Source organism: Lichenostomus cassidix, chromosome 14, assembly GCF_008360975.1.
Source record: "Lichenostomus cassidix isolate B80296 chromosome 14, HeHo_3.0, whole genome shotgun sequence".
Taxonomy (NCBI): Eukaryota; Metazoa; Chordata; class Aves; order Passeriformes; family Meliphagidae; genus Lichenostomus; species Lichenostomus cassidix.
In genome coordinates, this window is record NC_139495.1 from 14,792,151 (window position 1) to 14,807,652 (window position 15,502).

Genomic DNA, 15,502 nt, shown 5'->3' on the forward strand with positions numbered 1-15,502 from the left:
GGGTCGGAGCGAGGGTAGGGGCAGCTCGGCAGGGACACGCCGGGAATGCGGGACAGCGCTCCGCAGGGACAGCGCTCCCGCAGGGACACACTCCGAGGGTCCAGGGCAGCGCTTCCGCCGATCTCGCTCTGCAGATCCGGCTCTTTCTCCACAGCACCTCTGTCACAGACAGCACGGAACATACGGCCCTTACAGCCACTGCATCTCCATCATCCTCGTTTGGAGGATTAGGATTGTGTCCATTTTCCAGAAGGGAAAACTAACTACACTGAGGGAATATGGCGTATTCAGGCAGTTCTGAGTTTTCCTAAACCTAACTTCAGTGGTTGGATCCTGTGGTATGCCAAGTCAAACTACATGATTTTAAAAAATTAATCATAGAATCATGGAATGGTTTGGGTTGGAAGGGACCTTAAAAAATCCAGTCCCACTCCCTGCCATGGGCAGGGACACCTCCCACTATCCCAGGTTGCTACCATCCAGCCTGTCGTTGGACACTTTCAGGGATCCAGGGGCACAGCTTCTCTGGGCAGCCTGTGCCAGGGCCTCCTCAGGGAATTTCCTCACAAGGAATTTCTTCCCAATATCCCATCTAACCCTGCACTCTGGCAGTGGGATGCCATTCCCTGTTGTCCTACCACATTTTCAAAGTCCCTCCCCAGCTCTTGTCAGGCAATTGGTTCCATGAATGATGTGGTACAAGGGCAGGTATCATCCCTGTGCCTGTGGCAGTGGGGCTGTGGAGCAACAACCCAAGACCATATTGCACGAGGAAAAGCCAGTGTTTCCAGAGCTGGTAGATTATGCCTCAGCTTTCCCAGGATAAGTGCACCTGGTACAGTTAATATGCTGCTGTGTAAGGTATCTTGCAGGTGGAAAAATATACTTTTATGTCACAAATTAACCAGAAAACTCCCTCAGCAGGAACTAGTGCATTAAAAGATCTTAGCTAATGGGTTGTTATGCCTCCCCCTTCATTCAGCCATGGAGAGCTGCAGGTGTCCTGCTTGTGTTTCCAGCTGGAAACAAGCTGTCCAGTGGAACTCCAGGGTGGCCTAACTGTGGTTTTCATGGACTAAACTCAGCTCTACATAAAGCATGAGTAGAGTGTTCTGGGAATTCACTCAGGATCATGCTTGGTCTTTTGCACAATCACCTTCACATTTTCACAGGGATCATCATGTACTAAGGGTTCCATCAGGAGGTTTCCACCCAATTCCCAAACTCACCCTGTCTGTTCCATAGCTTACAAGAGAGGCAGGGATCACAATGTGCAGTGTAGAATCCACAGGCCAAAAGCCACATTTGGAAATCCACAGGGAACTGAACCCTCTTCCAAACTGGAATGAAAAACAAAGCAGTGTTTGAAAACTGAATAGTCTTTCCTTTCCATATAGTGCATTTCCTTTTCAGTTTACTTTCCTCTCTAAAGCAGCCCCTTCCACCTCATTGATATTAAGTATAAGTGGAGTACAAGTGACTTGTTTTTCCAGAACTGTTCAAAGAGGAAAGGGTGGCATTGCCCAAATTCCAGTGTTTGTTTTGCAGTGACAAACTGCAAATGGATTTAATGGAGATAACTACCTGTTGTTAAAGATAACCAGTCTCCATTCCAGGCATGCCACAAACATATTCTTGTCCCCAAAATACAGGGTCTAAAGTACATGTGTGTGCAGGGGCCAGGAAAACACCTTGTGACCACACTGGGCTGAATGAATCTCAGGAGCTGAGCTTTGGTATGAAGACACAACCCTAAATTGTCTTAGTCTAAGTCAATCTCTAAGTCAGAATATCTTTGTTTTTTCCACTCAGTGGAGGTCAGCCAGTAGGTATTTTTTCGTGTTATCAGAGTGAACATCATGAGAGGAATGTGCATGCTGATGTCTAGATCTAATACTCATTCCAACTCTCTTTAGCCTGAAGTTCAGTCCATCTCTGAAAACTTGGGTGTGAACATGACTAGCAAGTATTTAATCCTTTCCCTGTAATTTCAAAATTTTACGTTATGCAAAAAACTTGTCTGTTAATTACTAATTTGAATTTGCCCATGGTTATCAGCCATATACTCTGGCTCTGCTTATCTCCCTTCTTCTTCTTCTTCTATGTCCTGGGTGAAAATAAAAAATGTATTCCTGTAACCTCAACCTGTACCTGCCTGGAAAGATGTCTAAGCCAATATAAACCATTCAGGAGAAACTGTCTTTGGGAAGTTGTGTAAAAATTTCCTAGGTAACTTCTTTTAGTTTCACCCCTTCCTGAAGGACTCTTTTGTGTGGGGAGAAAATAATAAAGCAGACAAAAAGCAGCTGGTGAGGTTAAAAGGCAGCAACTGCAAGAACAGTGCAGAGTTTGGAGTGGTTGAGGAGAAAGGAGCAGTTTTAAAAGGGTCTTTTCATGCAGTGGGTTGGAACAAGATGATCTTCAAGGTCCTTTCCAACTCAATGTATTCCTTGATTCTGTGATCCTGTGGCGTTTTCCCTTCAGAGAGGAAGGTTGGAAGGTTTGGTGAAAAGTTTACGGGGAACAGCTCACATTAGATGAGGTAAAACAGGTGTACAGTTCATGCCACTGCAGGTACTAAAAATAATATTAATTTCATATTTTAGATAGTGGGAATCATTAGAGGAATGTTAGGACCAGTCCTACCTTCAAACACCACAGGCTTTTCATCTTCAGGGCAAAGCTCAGGGGCATCCCAGCAGCACCAGACCAGGCTATGAGCTCAGTGCTGGGCCACCTGCAGTGGCATTTCAGGCCACCTGGAATTGCTTCCAAATTGAGGTTATTCTGCAGCCAACTCCTTTCATCTCTGCTGTGGCAGGGGTTGTGCTTCAGAAATTGAGCAAACAGGAGAACAAACACAAGAAGCAGATTGCCTCACTGTTAAAAATGGCCATAATTTCTCCCATGATGATATATCACAGTGCCAGTGCTCTGAACCCTTTGGAGTCATGTCAGGTTTGTGAGAGCTCTTAGCCCATACCCTGCAGTGCAGGTGTGATTGGTGCAAATAGTTGTTAGTGGGATGGTATTTTTTCAGTGCAAATTTTTAAAAAATTCTGGTATAAAAGGTTTGTACTATATATATATATATATATATATATCATGTGGCAATAAAAATAACCAGGGTAGCAGCAGGTTTTCATGAGGTTTGCTGGAGACATTTGATTTGGAGACTTCTGGGATGAGTGAGGTTCCGATAGTGAGAGGGATTTTGGCTGCTCTGTCTCTGTTGCACTTACAGTAGCCCATTGAGGGCAGGAGGACTGGGGATGGAGCTTAAATAGACTATTTCTTGGATAAACTGAAAACAGTATTACTAGACTTTCTAAAATGGTCAGGAGAAAAGACAGGAAAAGCCTTTTGAAAAGCATAACTGCTATTCAATTCATATGAAAAATTTTACTGGCAGAAATCAGTAGTCTCTGAAAATGCATTTCTCTCAAGTGCATCCCTGTTTTCAGAGCCTCAGCCAGAAGTGATGACTGCACCTTATTTATCTTTCTCTAGCACAGTGCTCTGAAGATTACATAGGTCAAAAGGACTTTTATTGCAACTCTACCTTCATAAACTAAAAGTCATTGCATCCATAAAGCTGATACACTTGTAATCTTCAGTAGTTTGATAACCTGCCAGAAAACACAGCTGTATGGAGTTGGGGTTTTATACCTGATAGCTTGAAAGAATCCATCAGTCCCTCATTCCATTGCAGCCAGGATATTTATTCAAGGAAGTAAATAGAAAAGCAGTTTTCATTTTGCATTAAAATTATACACAGCAGAAACTGTCAGGTGAGGTAGGATGGAATGAAACAAGGGGTGCCCAAAAGACCAGACCTCCTACAGGTTGGAATGGATGTGTGTCTGCCATGGTGGGCGTGGATGTGTAAAAGCAGGACAGGGATGTGGGACAGGGGGACTTTTCTTGAGGAGATCTTGGCTCCTCAGGGAATGGTCACAGCTCCAAGGCTGCCAGAGCTCCAGGAGCACTTAGATAACACTTTCAGGGATGCACAGGGTGGGATTGTGGGGGTCAGGGTTGTGTGCAGGGCTGGGGTTGGATTAATGATCCCTGTGGGTCCTTTCCAACTCTGGAAAGATTCTATGATTCTATACTTTCTCAGCAGAAGAAGATGCATTCTGAGCAGAATCTTTGAGCAAACATTCCAGGCTTTGTTGTGGAACCAGTCGGCCCACACTTGTAGTTAGTTATATGTTTTACAAGGAAACAATGGTTTCATTGTTACCACATACTTGCTGTTTGGCAAGAGTTACACTGGAAATGCAACATCTGACATCTGGCTTTGTCATAGGGGGCAGAGAAACATAAGTGGAATAGCAGCATACGATTCAGATGGGTGGTCACAACAGTCTGCAGAAAGAATCATGGAATGTCCGGAGTGGGAAGAGTCCCACAGGGATCATGAGTCCAACTTCCAGCCCTGCACAGACACCCCAACAATCCCACCCTGTGCATCCCTGAGAGCATTGTGCAAACACTCCTGGAGCTCTGGCAGCCTCAGGCTGTGCTCATTCCCTAGGTAGCCTGGGCAGTGCCCCAGTACCCTCTGGGGGAAGAACCTTTCCCTGATATCCAACCTAAACCCCCCTGACACAGCTCCAGCCGTTCCCTGGGTCCTGCCTCTGGTCACCAGCATCCTTCATTTTGTCTTTATCCCTATTCACAGTGAAGAAACAGCATTTGTTCTCTGCACGGTGTGACACCTCATATTGGATCCCTGGCCAGTACAACTGACTTAGTTTCAAACTTTTGCACAGCTTACTGATTCTTCCAATGTGGTGTTCAGTCACTTCCATGGGGCCTTGCCAAGATCATGTGGCAAATGTTTCTGTCAGGAAGCTTCTGTTTGCTTTGTATTGCCATCAGAAAACAGGGATCAGCAAGCTGAAAACAGCTGCAAATGGGTTCTGTACATGGATGAGAACACAGTGAGATGCAGATGTTGAAGGGATTCAGTACCTGGTAGTACCTGGTACTATTTACTGGAATGGTCAGGGATTGAGACAACAAACTGAGGGATATCACAGAAAGATGTAGAGTATTAACTCAGATCCAGGGAAGATCTAGTTAGAATTTAGCTGAATTCGAACTAAAGCACACGCATTGGCTGGTAATGGGGCTGCACTGAAATCACCCCTGACTGCGGGATATTCTAAAATTTACCAGGAAACCCCACACTGCAGACGAGTGTCCGGTACGGCGGTAATTAATTAACCCCTCCCTGCTGCTGTAACCAATTAACTCTCTCTCCGTACTTGTCCCGGTCCCGCCTCTCCGGGCTCCCTCAGAGCGCGGCACCTCCGCCCCGCCAGGGGGCGCCGTTCCCGCGCCTTTCCCGCCTTGCTCGCTCAAAGATGGCGGCGCCGGGGCACTGGCCGTGGCTCGGGCCGTCGCCGGGGCTGTGGCCGGCGGTGACGGGCGCGGTGGCGGCTCTGCTGTTTCTGCTGCTGTGGCGGCGGCGGCGGGCGGGCGGCGCGGGCCGGGCGTGCGTGGCCGTGCTGGGGGACCTGGGCCGCAGCCCGCGGATGCAGTACCACGCGCTGGCGCTGGCCCGGCACGGGCGCGACGTCGCTCTGCTGGGCTACCTCCGTGAGTGAGGGGCGGCCGGGGGGCCGCGGGGCCGGGCGGGGCGGCGCGCCGCTGACCGGGCTCTCCCCTCGCAGAGAACCGGCCGCACCGGGACGTGCTGAGCAGCGAGAAGATCCGGCTCGTGCCCGTGGCGGAGCTGCGCGGGCTGCGAGGTGCGTGCGGGGCGGAGGGAGAGGGGCCGCGGGCGTGCGGGGGACTGGGAGCAGCCCGGAGCGGGGGCGGCTCCGGTCCCGCCGCGCACAGAGCTCCGCGCTTTTGTCTCCCTTTCTCTGTGAAACAGGAGCCGCTGGAATTAAACGCCTGCTGGTACATTGGTGCTGCTCACATGCAGAGTTAAATGTGGAAATTATATTCATTCTACCTATTCCTCCCCCACCTTGTGTTTGCTCCTTTTGCCCAGAGAAGCTGTGGCTGCCTGGAACTGTCCAAGGCTTGGAGCAACTTGGGCTAGTAGGAAGGTGTCCCTGCTCATGGCAAGGGCTGGAATGAGATGAGCTTTATGGTCCTTTCCAACCCAAACCATTCCATGATTTTATTTCTTTCTGTGCAGAATACAGAATAAGAATTTGTAGGAATCACGAAATGTTTACTTAGCTTTATAGTGATCATAGTATAGAATCACAGAATCATTTAGGTTGGAAAAACTTTCTAAGATCATTGAGTTCAACCATTCCCCCAGCACTGTCAAAGCCACCACTAAGCCCTGACCCCAAGCGCCACCATCCGCTTTTAAATCCCTCCAGGGATGCGGACTCCGCCACTGCCCAGGGCAGCCCCTTCCAAGGCCTGACCACCCTTTCCATAAAGGAATTTTCTCAATAGCTGAACTAAACCTTCCCTGTTTTCCCTGGGAAACTTGAGGGTGTTTCCCCTTGTCCTACCCCCTGTTCTGTGGGAGCAGAGCCCGACCCTCCCTGGCTGCACCCTCCTGTCAGGGAGTTGTGCAGAGCCACCAGGTTCCCCCTGAGCCTCCTTTTCTCCAGGCTGGGCACCCTCAGCTGCTCCTGGTGCTCCAGCCCCTTCCCCAGCTCTGTTCCCTTCTCTGGATACACTCCAGCCCCTCAAGGTCTACATTGGAGTGATCCAGCCTGTCCAGATCCCTCTGCAGAGCCTTCCTACCCTCAAGCAGATCAACACTCCCACCCAGCATGGTGCCATCTCCAAACTTGCTGAGGGTGCACTCAATCACTTACCCAGGTTGTTGATAAAGTTTTTAAACTGGTTTCCATTTTCATGCAATTTTGACCCTACCTCTGCAGAGCTGGCTGGTTCTTTTGTGATGTTCTCATTTCTGTGGGGAAAGCTCTAATATTCTTACCTGTTTTTCTGTCACTTTGTAGTGGGTCCAAAGCTTTGCCAGTATGTCCTAAAGGTCCTTGTGCAGTCAGTGCAGTTGCTGTACACATTGCTGAGGATTGATCAGCCATCCTATATTCTTCTTCAGGTATGTTCTGTGTTGGGACTAATTTCAATAAAAATAAATAGTGCTACATTACAGGACATTTTTAGCCGTGTCAGACATTATTCTAATTATTTCAGAGCTGAACTGGCCTCATCAATGGTGTAAACCTGTATCCAGGTATTTTTTTGCTCTAAACCTTGATTTGTCTGTTAACAACTGAAGTTTTCTCTTGCTGTTAATTGTTATGCTTTCAAACTTCATTGCCATGGGTAATCATACTAGAAATGTTGGTGTGTTTATTGGGGGGGAATTTTGATCTTGACCCAAGGGTTGAATTTGAAGTACCTACCAGTGTTCATAGGTGAATACCAACAGTCTCTGTTCATGAAGCTCCTTTAAAGCGATGCAATTTTGATTTGATTTTTTGTTCCTGGTGGTTGCTTTGCGTTTGTCACTTGGTCACAGTCTTATGCTATTTCTGTTTTGTTTTTGAGCAGAATCCCCCAGGCTTACCCAGTATAGCTGTTGCCTGGGTGGCAGCAAAGTTCTGGGGGAGCAAACTCATCATTGATTGGCACAATTATGGATACACCATCATGAGCCTGAGTCATGGGAGGGACCACCCGCTAGTCGAGATTGCTAAATGGTTTGTACAGTCATTCCTGCTTTTTATAAATGACATGCCGTGGTGGAATTCAGAATGGAAACCAGTGGGGAGATTATAATTGGAACAGGGAGGGATTTCTGGGCTTTGCTGTGTTAAACTGGTTTCTGTTCTGCAGCTGCCTTTGTAGAACATGTGGGAGGGGGGTTGGATCAAGTAGGCAGGTTGCTTTTACGTGCGTGTGCAAATGTTGCTCTTGTTACTGGAATTTCTTTATATGTTCTGGGTTTTTTATTCTCTAATGCTGCTTTACACTCCAACTCTTCTTTAAACAGCTCCTTGCTGAATATAATTGGTTACGTGTAGTTAGAGGCTTTGGAGTGTAGGAGTCCATCAATAATTGGCAATCCAATTTCGGTGCTACGGGCAGTTGGGTTTCTTTTGGTTTTGTTTGGCTTTTACCAAGCAGGGGCACTGGGAACAGTTGCTGCAGTTGCCTGCCTGTAGTTTCTGACTGACATTTAATTTTTGTCAGGTATGAAAAGCTTTTTGGGCGCTTGTCTGACTATAACCTGTGTGTCACTGATGCCATGAAAGAAGATCTCTGGGTGAATTTCAAGATAAAGTAAGTCATGTACCTCTGACAATTTAGTGTGTGTGTGCACAGTAAAATGAAATAACAGATCGCTGAGGATTCAGGATTCAGAGGGATATTAAAAAAGGAGTTCTCCTGAGCCCATCCATCACCACTGAAACTCAGCTTGCCACATCAGCTCAGTTTTGTGTTGAGCCAATGGAGTGGGGGCATTCAGGATTCATCATCCTTCTTAACCAACACCCCATTGACTGAGGTGGCAGTCCAGGAGCCATGGAAGTTTTCTGCAGGCTGCCTGTGGAGTCAGAATGGGACAGACATCACTGGGATTTTTAACAGTTAGTCTGGCCTGCCAGGTTTTCTGTTGCCGTCAGAGGGCTTTAAGATCAGAGTTGCTCAAGCACAGTTACAGAATAAGTTTAAAACTCAGGACAGTGATGTTTGCAGTTTTTACTGGTGTATTTCACCCTTAGAATATGCTGACAAGGAAGGGGTTCTTTGTTAAATGTGTCCACTTTGACGTGTTCCAGCAAACTTCAGGAATACAGGAGTCAAAAAATGAATTACTTTGCTGTATTGATTTAGTTGATTTCTTTCTGATTTCATTTTTGCAGCCTGCCACTGTACCGTGTGCCTGTTATTACATCTGTGTCTTATTTAAGCTGCACATTTATTTCCTCCCAGGGCTATAACATTGTATGACAAACCAGCATCTTATTTTAAGGAAACACCATTGGACCTCCAACACAATTTGTTCATGAAACTTGCCAAGGACTATGAGCCTTTCAAACCACGGTATGTGCAAGTGCAGCTGCCCTTACAGTCCTTAACCAAGGGATGTGGATTTGTAGCACTTAAAAATACTTGGAGGGGGGGCTCACATGTTCTGACCCCCAGCAGGCACAGGGGGCTCTGAGTTGCCTTAATCGTCACTGAGAGAGGCCAGAAGTGAAATAGTTGAACTGTGGTGACACAAGGCTTGGTGTGAAGTAGTAGAAGTGTTCTGTTTTTAAAGAAGTTGGCATAAATCTGTGATGAGTATCTAGGGTGGAGCTCTGCAGTGTTCCACTGACCCAGATGCTTCCTTAATAGCATCCCTTCCTTAATTACTGTGGAGAGCCTTCAGGACCTTGGTCCAAGAGTTAAACACTCTCCTCTGGCTGTGTGCAGGATGTCACCTGTGGCAGATTGACCAGGGAGTTACTCCGCCAAACTAATGCTTGAAAAAGCAGTGAAAGCCATAGTGCATAGTGGAGATTTTTGGAAATGCCCAGCCCAGAATGTGTAGGTTCTGAGTTTAATTGGATAAATATGCTGTTGGCCTCCATGCTGTGCTAAGTGTGAGACAGACATGGAAAGGGAGGCTGGCTTTGCTCAGCTTCTTAAGGAAAACATTTGGTTGGAAAGTGGAATTGTGCCTATAGCAGCAGGAAAGAGGGGAAAATGGCCTGCCCTGTCCTGGTATTCCTGTAACGTAACAACTCTGTTTCTAGACAAGTTGAGCAGCAAATCTGAAGCCAAATGTCTGGAAATTCATGCCAGTTAAGCAGAGTGTTCCCTGCTGTTGCTGGCTGTGTGTGTAGCCCATCCTCAGGAAGTTGTGTTTCCATAGTACAGAGCTGTCAATCCCAGTGCTGAGAGATCAGCCTTCACAGAGAGGGATGGCAAAACTGGGAATGTGGTGAAGATCAGGGACCGGCCAGCCCTTCTCATCAGCAGCACCAGCTGGACAGGTTTGTTTTATTTTTCATATAAAATAGGCATCCACACATTGAAGTTATGTTTGTCCTTTGATTTCATGCAAGAATTTGAGGGTAAGGTGTGTCTGATACAACTACATGTTGTATAACATATAATGCTACAAATGAATGTTTTTTTAAAAAGTTGTATTCTAATTGCAGTGCTACAGTCTAGAGGCACAGCTTTAAGAACAATTAAAATATATTTCCTACTTCTTTTTCTTTTATCTTTCATTCTAGACATACTATCTTGCATGGTTGTGAAAAATGGATTAAGAAAGTAAAATATTTACTCCTTATTGAGCACCGTGCTCTGGTGGAAGGTGTTGGGATGAGATGAGCATTAATGTCCTATCCAACCCCACCAGTCTGTGATTCCATGATTTCTGATAAATGTAACATAATTATGTCACTTTTTTCCCTCTGTATGAAGAAGGGAACAGAGATTGGAAGCAAATCCATTGCTAGTAACTATGGGTGAGATTGTCTTTATCTTTGAATTATCAGGGCAGTTTTTACATTTAATTTTCAGTTTTACAAACGAGAAAATTTTACCCTGATAGCTTCGAAGATGTGCAGTATTTGTGGCTGGTTTGTCTGTCATGTTGCCAACAAGGGAAATAAATAATGGTTACATTAAGTATGGTTATGGACTTCTATTAATGAAAATAAAATTACAGGATTTTTAATAGTGCATTCTATTAAATAGTAAACTTTAAGTACAGACTATGTACTTAACTTTTGAGTACATGGTCTGTATTTAAATTGTGTAGGTGAAGGTGAGGAAAATCTCAATTGTTATTTAAAGACGAAAATTAAAAATCATAGAAATATGAATGTCACTAATAAAGCCTTCTCTTTCAGAGGATGAAGACTTCTCAGTCCTTTTAAAAGCTTTAGAAGGTTGGTATGAAGGAGTTGATCTCATTTACTCAAACAGGTCTTCTGGACACTTAAGAAGGGTTTTGCTAAAGAGCAATGCTTCTATATTCAGGTGAAAATGCAGTTGCATTTGATTAATAAGCAGTAATTTCAGATTAGTAATTAAAATACAGCAGTTCAACATCTGAATTCAATTAGAGAAGTTGTCAGGGGGAATGAAATCTCTAACTCGCTCCTAAACTGCAGTTTTATTTTCTGAGCTATTACAGCTACTCTCCACAGGCATCTGCTAATAGGAAGGGAGGGAATACTTTATCTTGTAGACTTCGCTCCTCCAATTCTTAATTGATCTATTGAAGCAGCTGATTGGGGAGCATTTGAATAAATACTTTATGCATAGTGCATAAACAGCTGGATTTATTTCTGTGGAAGTTTGTAAATGTTAACATCGCTGAATTTACTGCTGTTTTACCAAGTGCATGCTTGTAAGGAAATTGCTTGCAGCGGGAAGCTCAATAATTAATGCACTGTCACCACTCTTAAACCAAACACTCACTTATTTGTCAGATCTGACCAGTGTTTTTTCTTCTCCAGATTATGAGCAGTTTATCGAGAAGGGAGTCAAGCTGCCAGCTTTGGTGTGTGTGATAACAGGTAAGAATATTTGTGTTACAATTCTTTCAGTGCTAACACAGAAGGTTTAATTGTCACTTTTGTTCTGTGCTGACTCTCCTGTTGTTGGTGAGGGGAGAGGAGGCACTGTTGTCTATATGTTTGGTCATAAGAACAGTGATTTATAGCTGAACTAGTGCACTATCTAATAATGGCACATCTTTAAAGAGCCTCCCTATCTATCCAGCTCTGCATAAAAAACAATTTAAGGTCAACATTGAGATGATGTTGCTAAAGAAATGTCAGAGGACAGCCTCAAGTTGTGCCAAGGTAGGTTTAGATTGGGTATTGGGAATATTCCTTCATAGAAAGGGTGGTCAGGCCCTGGCACAGCTGCTCAGGGCAGTGGTGGAATCCCCATCTAAGCCATGTGGATGTGGCACTTGGGGACCTGGGTTAGTGGTGGCCTTGGCAGTGCTGGGGAACAGTTGCACTTGATCTGAGAGGGCTTTTCCGACCTTAAAAACTCCATTACTCTGCTTTGATGGAAAACTTATTGAAATACTGAGAAGTATTCTTCATTGAAATAAGAGAAGTCTGGGTGCACATTGCTTTCAAGGTAACTTAGATTTTTCATGTCTTTTTGAGGATATCATGTGTTGTGTCCTGTTTGTGCACCTGATCCAACAGGTGCTTGTATTTCACAGACCACACTGTTTTCAGTCATATTGATAAAACTTTTTTTTGTTTTAAATAGGTAAAGGACCTCTAAAAGATTACTACAATGGACTGATCCAAAAACTGAACTTCAAGCATATCCAGATCTGTACTCCATGGCTGGAAGCTGAGGATTACCCTCTTCTGCTTGGTAAATAGTGGATGAGGAAATGGGGTGGAGGATGTGTGGGAAACAGTTTGGCACTGTGCAGGGAGCTGATGCAGACTGCTAGGAGAATATAGTCAGGAATGTTGCTGCTTAGTGACAGGGTATTCTTGGATTTGACTCATTCCAGCAAAGTTGCTAAATTCCTCTGGGTAGCTTTTCCCTGTTTTCCCAAGAAGTAGGTGTTGCTCTTTTAGCCTGGGTTTTGCACTCCTTTTTTTCCCTGAAATACAGGTGCCTGTGCATGTTCTACTTTACTTTCAGGGTCACTCCAGTAAATGAACTCAAAAAATTGTTGGCTGAGCAACCAAAAGTAGCTGAAATTCTAAATTAACATCTCATTAGAATGTTATTCCTTCAGCATCTTCATTGTAAAAGCACTAAGTGGGAGTAATAAAGTAATAAAATACATATTCAATGTGATCTTCATTCTGCAGGGTGAGAGCCTGACAATTTTTGTGGCTGTAAAACATTGTTTATTTGGGCCCTTTCAAATAATGAACATAATGTCTGTAAAATACACTGTAATTCCTCTATTTTGAACTGACTTCAACTGGGAGAGGTCACTAGTGAACCATGCAGTGTATCCTGTTTGGACTGTGATGGGGTTTTCTTTCACATTTTTAGCAGATTAAGCGGCAGAAAGGCTGTTGTAAGATACATAGAAATTAAAAATCTCCTTTAGTTTAACATGCACTCACTTACTACGTTTCTGAAACATTACTTATTTGAGTCATGTTTGAGATATTGAGTCACAAAACATCCTGTGCTTTTTGTTTTCCCTGATTACTTGAAATTGTGTCATTCTGGGTAGTTGAAAGTTTCACTTGCACTACCCAAAGCAGCACGGAAATAAAGAAAAGCTGCTTTCAGAGAGTTCAGACTCTGCTGCATTTGTTTTTCAGGCTCAGCAGACCTGGGGGTGTGTCTCCATAAATCCTCCAGTGGTTTGGATTTGCCCATGAAGGTGGTGGATATGTTTGGCTGCTGTTTACCTGTGTGTGCAATATCTTTTAAATGGTAAGAGCCTATTCTGTTACAGCTCAAGGGAATCACATAAAACAATATTCTTACAAAGCCAGAGTTCAGCAACTACTGCTGAATGAGATTCCTGTATTATGCCATTTTTAAAATTCAATAAGATAGAAGTCAAGGTTGTTTTAAGTTAGAAGATTAATACTAATTGGGAGCATTTAATGCAACCACTTTCCTTTAAAAATGCCTGTAATTCATTGTTTCCTTATATTTAATTTTAGAAAACTTCCTTCTGCCTAATCTCTTCAGTAAAGGACTGAGTCTTCTTAAAATTCATGATCTTTTGGGAAAACAGTAGCTTTATAAAAGAAGAGAGGGTCCCTGTGAAGATTTTATGATGGATCATGGCCAGACTTTCCTTGTGGGTTAAAGCAGATTATTGCCCTGGTTTTTAACGGATGTCCAGATGAGTAGCACAAAGACACAGTGAAGGCCCTTTGGTACAGCTGTGGTAGATTTAGTCTGACATAGAAAGGAGAAGCAGTATTTAAATGTAAAGATTTTAAACTCCCTACTTCATTCCATCATGTCAGATGTGTTGCTCATTACATCTGGGATCCCAGTGTTACAGATATCCTGGTCTGGCCCCTTTGGATGTCACTGTGCAACATTTTAAATGTCCCACTTGTTGCTTTCTGTCTCACTTTTCCTTCTGTAACTTCTTCACAGTTTACATGAACTTGTGAAAGACAATGAGAACGGTCTGATATTCAAGGGCTCGAAGGAACTCGCAGAACAACTCAAGGTAAAGACTCTGACTGACTTCTTCCCCCAGAATAACCCCAGAGGTGTCACTGTGTGAGCAGCCTTTTGAGATCTGAGCATCACCTGTGTCATTTGCAATCTCAGAAGGTGCTGCTTGGCCTGTTGAGCATTGTTTGCCTCACTCATGTTTAAATGTGAATCTGAAACTGGCAAAATAATTTCAAATGTTGTCCTTACTCTCTCCTTATGGGGCCAGAGCCAAGAACTGCAGTTGTAGTTGAGGGTTAACACTGGGGAGGCTGGAATGAGCCTCAAATGGAACATGATGGTTATTTGCCTGTGGTTTTGCTTTTTATATTTCAGATACTTTTCTTCCATTTCCCTACCCTGGAAGGGAAACTTCACAGCTTCAGGCAGAACCTGCGCGAGTCCTGGCAGCAGCGCTGGGATGAGAGCTGGGACCAGATTGTCCTTCCCTTGCTGGGGGACAAGGAATGACTGGGGGCAAGGGTGGTGTCAGATACGTTCCTGCAGCTGCACAGATTTGGGAAACAGTGAATAAACATTTGTATTGTCTGCAGTTAGAGTTTCTAACTCCTTCATCTTGGGACAGGGGTTCTCACACTCTTCCTGTGCTATTTGAACTTCCTGGGTGAATAAAAGGTGCTGAAGGAGCAGCTGAGGCTCTGTTGTGTGGGAACCTGTGCTGCTTGAAGGTCTCTTTTTGGTGAAGATCCTTGAATACAGATATAAACTATTACCAGTTTTACCTCCTGTACAGTCAGCACTTTAATAAATGATTTGGGTATGGGTTTTTTTGGCAAATGGCAGATGTTTTTTATTTTAATTATTTCTACTGGTCAAAGGTCGGACTGAATGATTTTTCCAACCTAAATGATTCTGTGATTCACAAGTTAATTGCCCAGGCACTGAATATCCTCTTGTATGGTTTTATTGAGACAGAACCATTTTGTTTCCAAGTTGCTTTTCCTTTTGACAGTGTGTGTAGGAGTATGGCAGCACAGCACTGGTGTGTGACAGCTTTTCTGGGCACTTGAGGAAAGCAGAGCTTGCAGTAAGTGTTTTTTTACTCTGAAATCAATGTGCCCATATACCTTGGCAAAGAACATAAATTTTATCTCTTTTTGAGCAGACTAATAGAAAAGAGAAAAATAAACTCAAAATGTATGACTAAAGTATGTATAACTTAATCACAGGGCACTTCATGTTGTGAGTGCTCACTCAGGTTCAGCCTTCAGCTTTTATTAAGCTCAGTGTTTACATGCAGGCCTAATGCTTATGAGATTCTTTTCCTCGCCTTTTTGATGATTAAATAGATGTCAGTCATTGAAAGAGTAAATGTGCTTACCTTGATCAAGTGTTTATTGCTCCTCAGAGCTCCTGGTTCAGGATGGGAGGTGAGGACAGTGGGTTC

At 44.2% G+C, this 15,502-nt stretch overlaps 1 protein-coding gene and 1 long non-coding RNA gene across 4 annotated transcripts; one reads left to right on the top strand and one right to left on the bottom strand.

Moving 5' to 3' along the window:
- Positions 1 to 1,082: 1,082 nt before the first annotated feature.
- LOC146430963 (uncharacterized) lies at positions 1,083 to 5,379 on the bottom strand. Of its 3 annotated transcripts, none has more exons than XR_014855218.1 (5): positions 5,277 to 5,379; positions 4,784 to 4,928; positions 4,254 to 4,371; positions 2,647 to 2,829; positions 1,083 to 2,478 (listed from the first exon to the last, which is right to left on the bottom strand). It is a non-coding gene; the product is annotated as an uncharacterized LOC146430963 (long non-coding RNA). The 3 variants fall into 3 exon arrangements; XR_014855219.1 differs by having other exon boundaries at positions 5,185 to 5,295; XR_014855217.1 differs by having other exon boundaries at positions 4,784 to 5,295.
- On the top strand, positions 5,329 to 14,892 carry ALG1 (ALG1 chitobiosyldiphosphodolichol beta-mannosyltransferase). The gene is made up of 13 exons (XM_085075196.1): positions 5,329 to 5,610; positions 5,685 to 5,762; positions 6,951 to 7,054; positions 7,510 to 7,658; positions 8,152 to 8,241; positions 8,896 to 9,006; positions 9,829 to 9,944; positions 10,815 to 10,853; positions 11,427 to 11,486; positions 12,202 to 12,312; positions 13,233 to 13,347; positions 14,032 to 14,107; positions 14,431 to 14,892. Exons 1-13 carry the CDS (start codon positions 5,376 to 5,378, stop codon positions 14,563 to 14,565), a joined length of 1,419 nt encoding a protein of 472 aa, XP_084931322.1. The 5' UTR covers positions 5,329 to 5,375; the 3' UTR covers positions 14,566 to 14,892.
- The last annotated feature ends 610 nt before the right edge of the window (positions 14,893 to 15,502 follow it).

Coding starts and splice junctions, on each gene's coding strand:
- ALG1 (XM_085075196.1), top strand. CDS start 5,376: ATGGCGGCGCCGGGGCACTGGCCGTGGCTCGGGCCGTCGCCGGGGCTG. Junction 9,945..10,814: donor CAGCAGCACCAGCTGGACAG/GTTTGTTTTATT, acceptor CTTCTCTTTCAG/AGGATGAAGACTTCTCAGTC. Junction 14,108..14,430: donor AACTCGCAGAACAACTCAAG/GTAAAGACTCTG, acceptor TTTATATTTCAG/ATACTTTTCTTCCATTTCCC.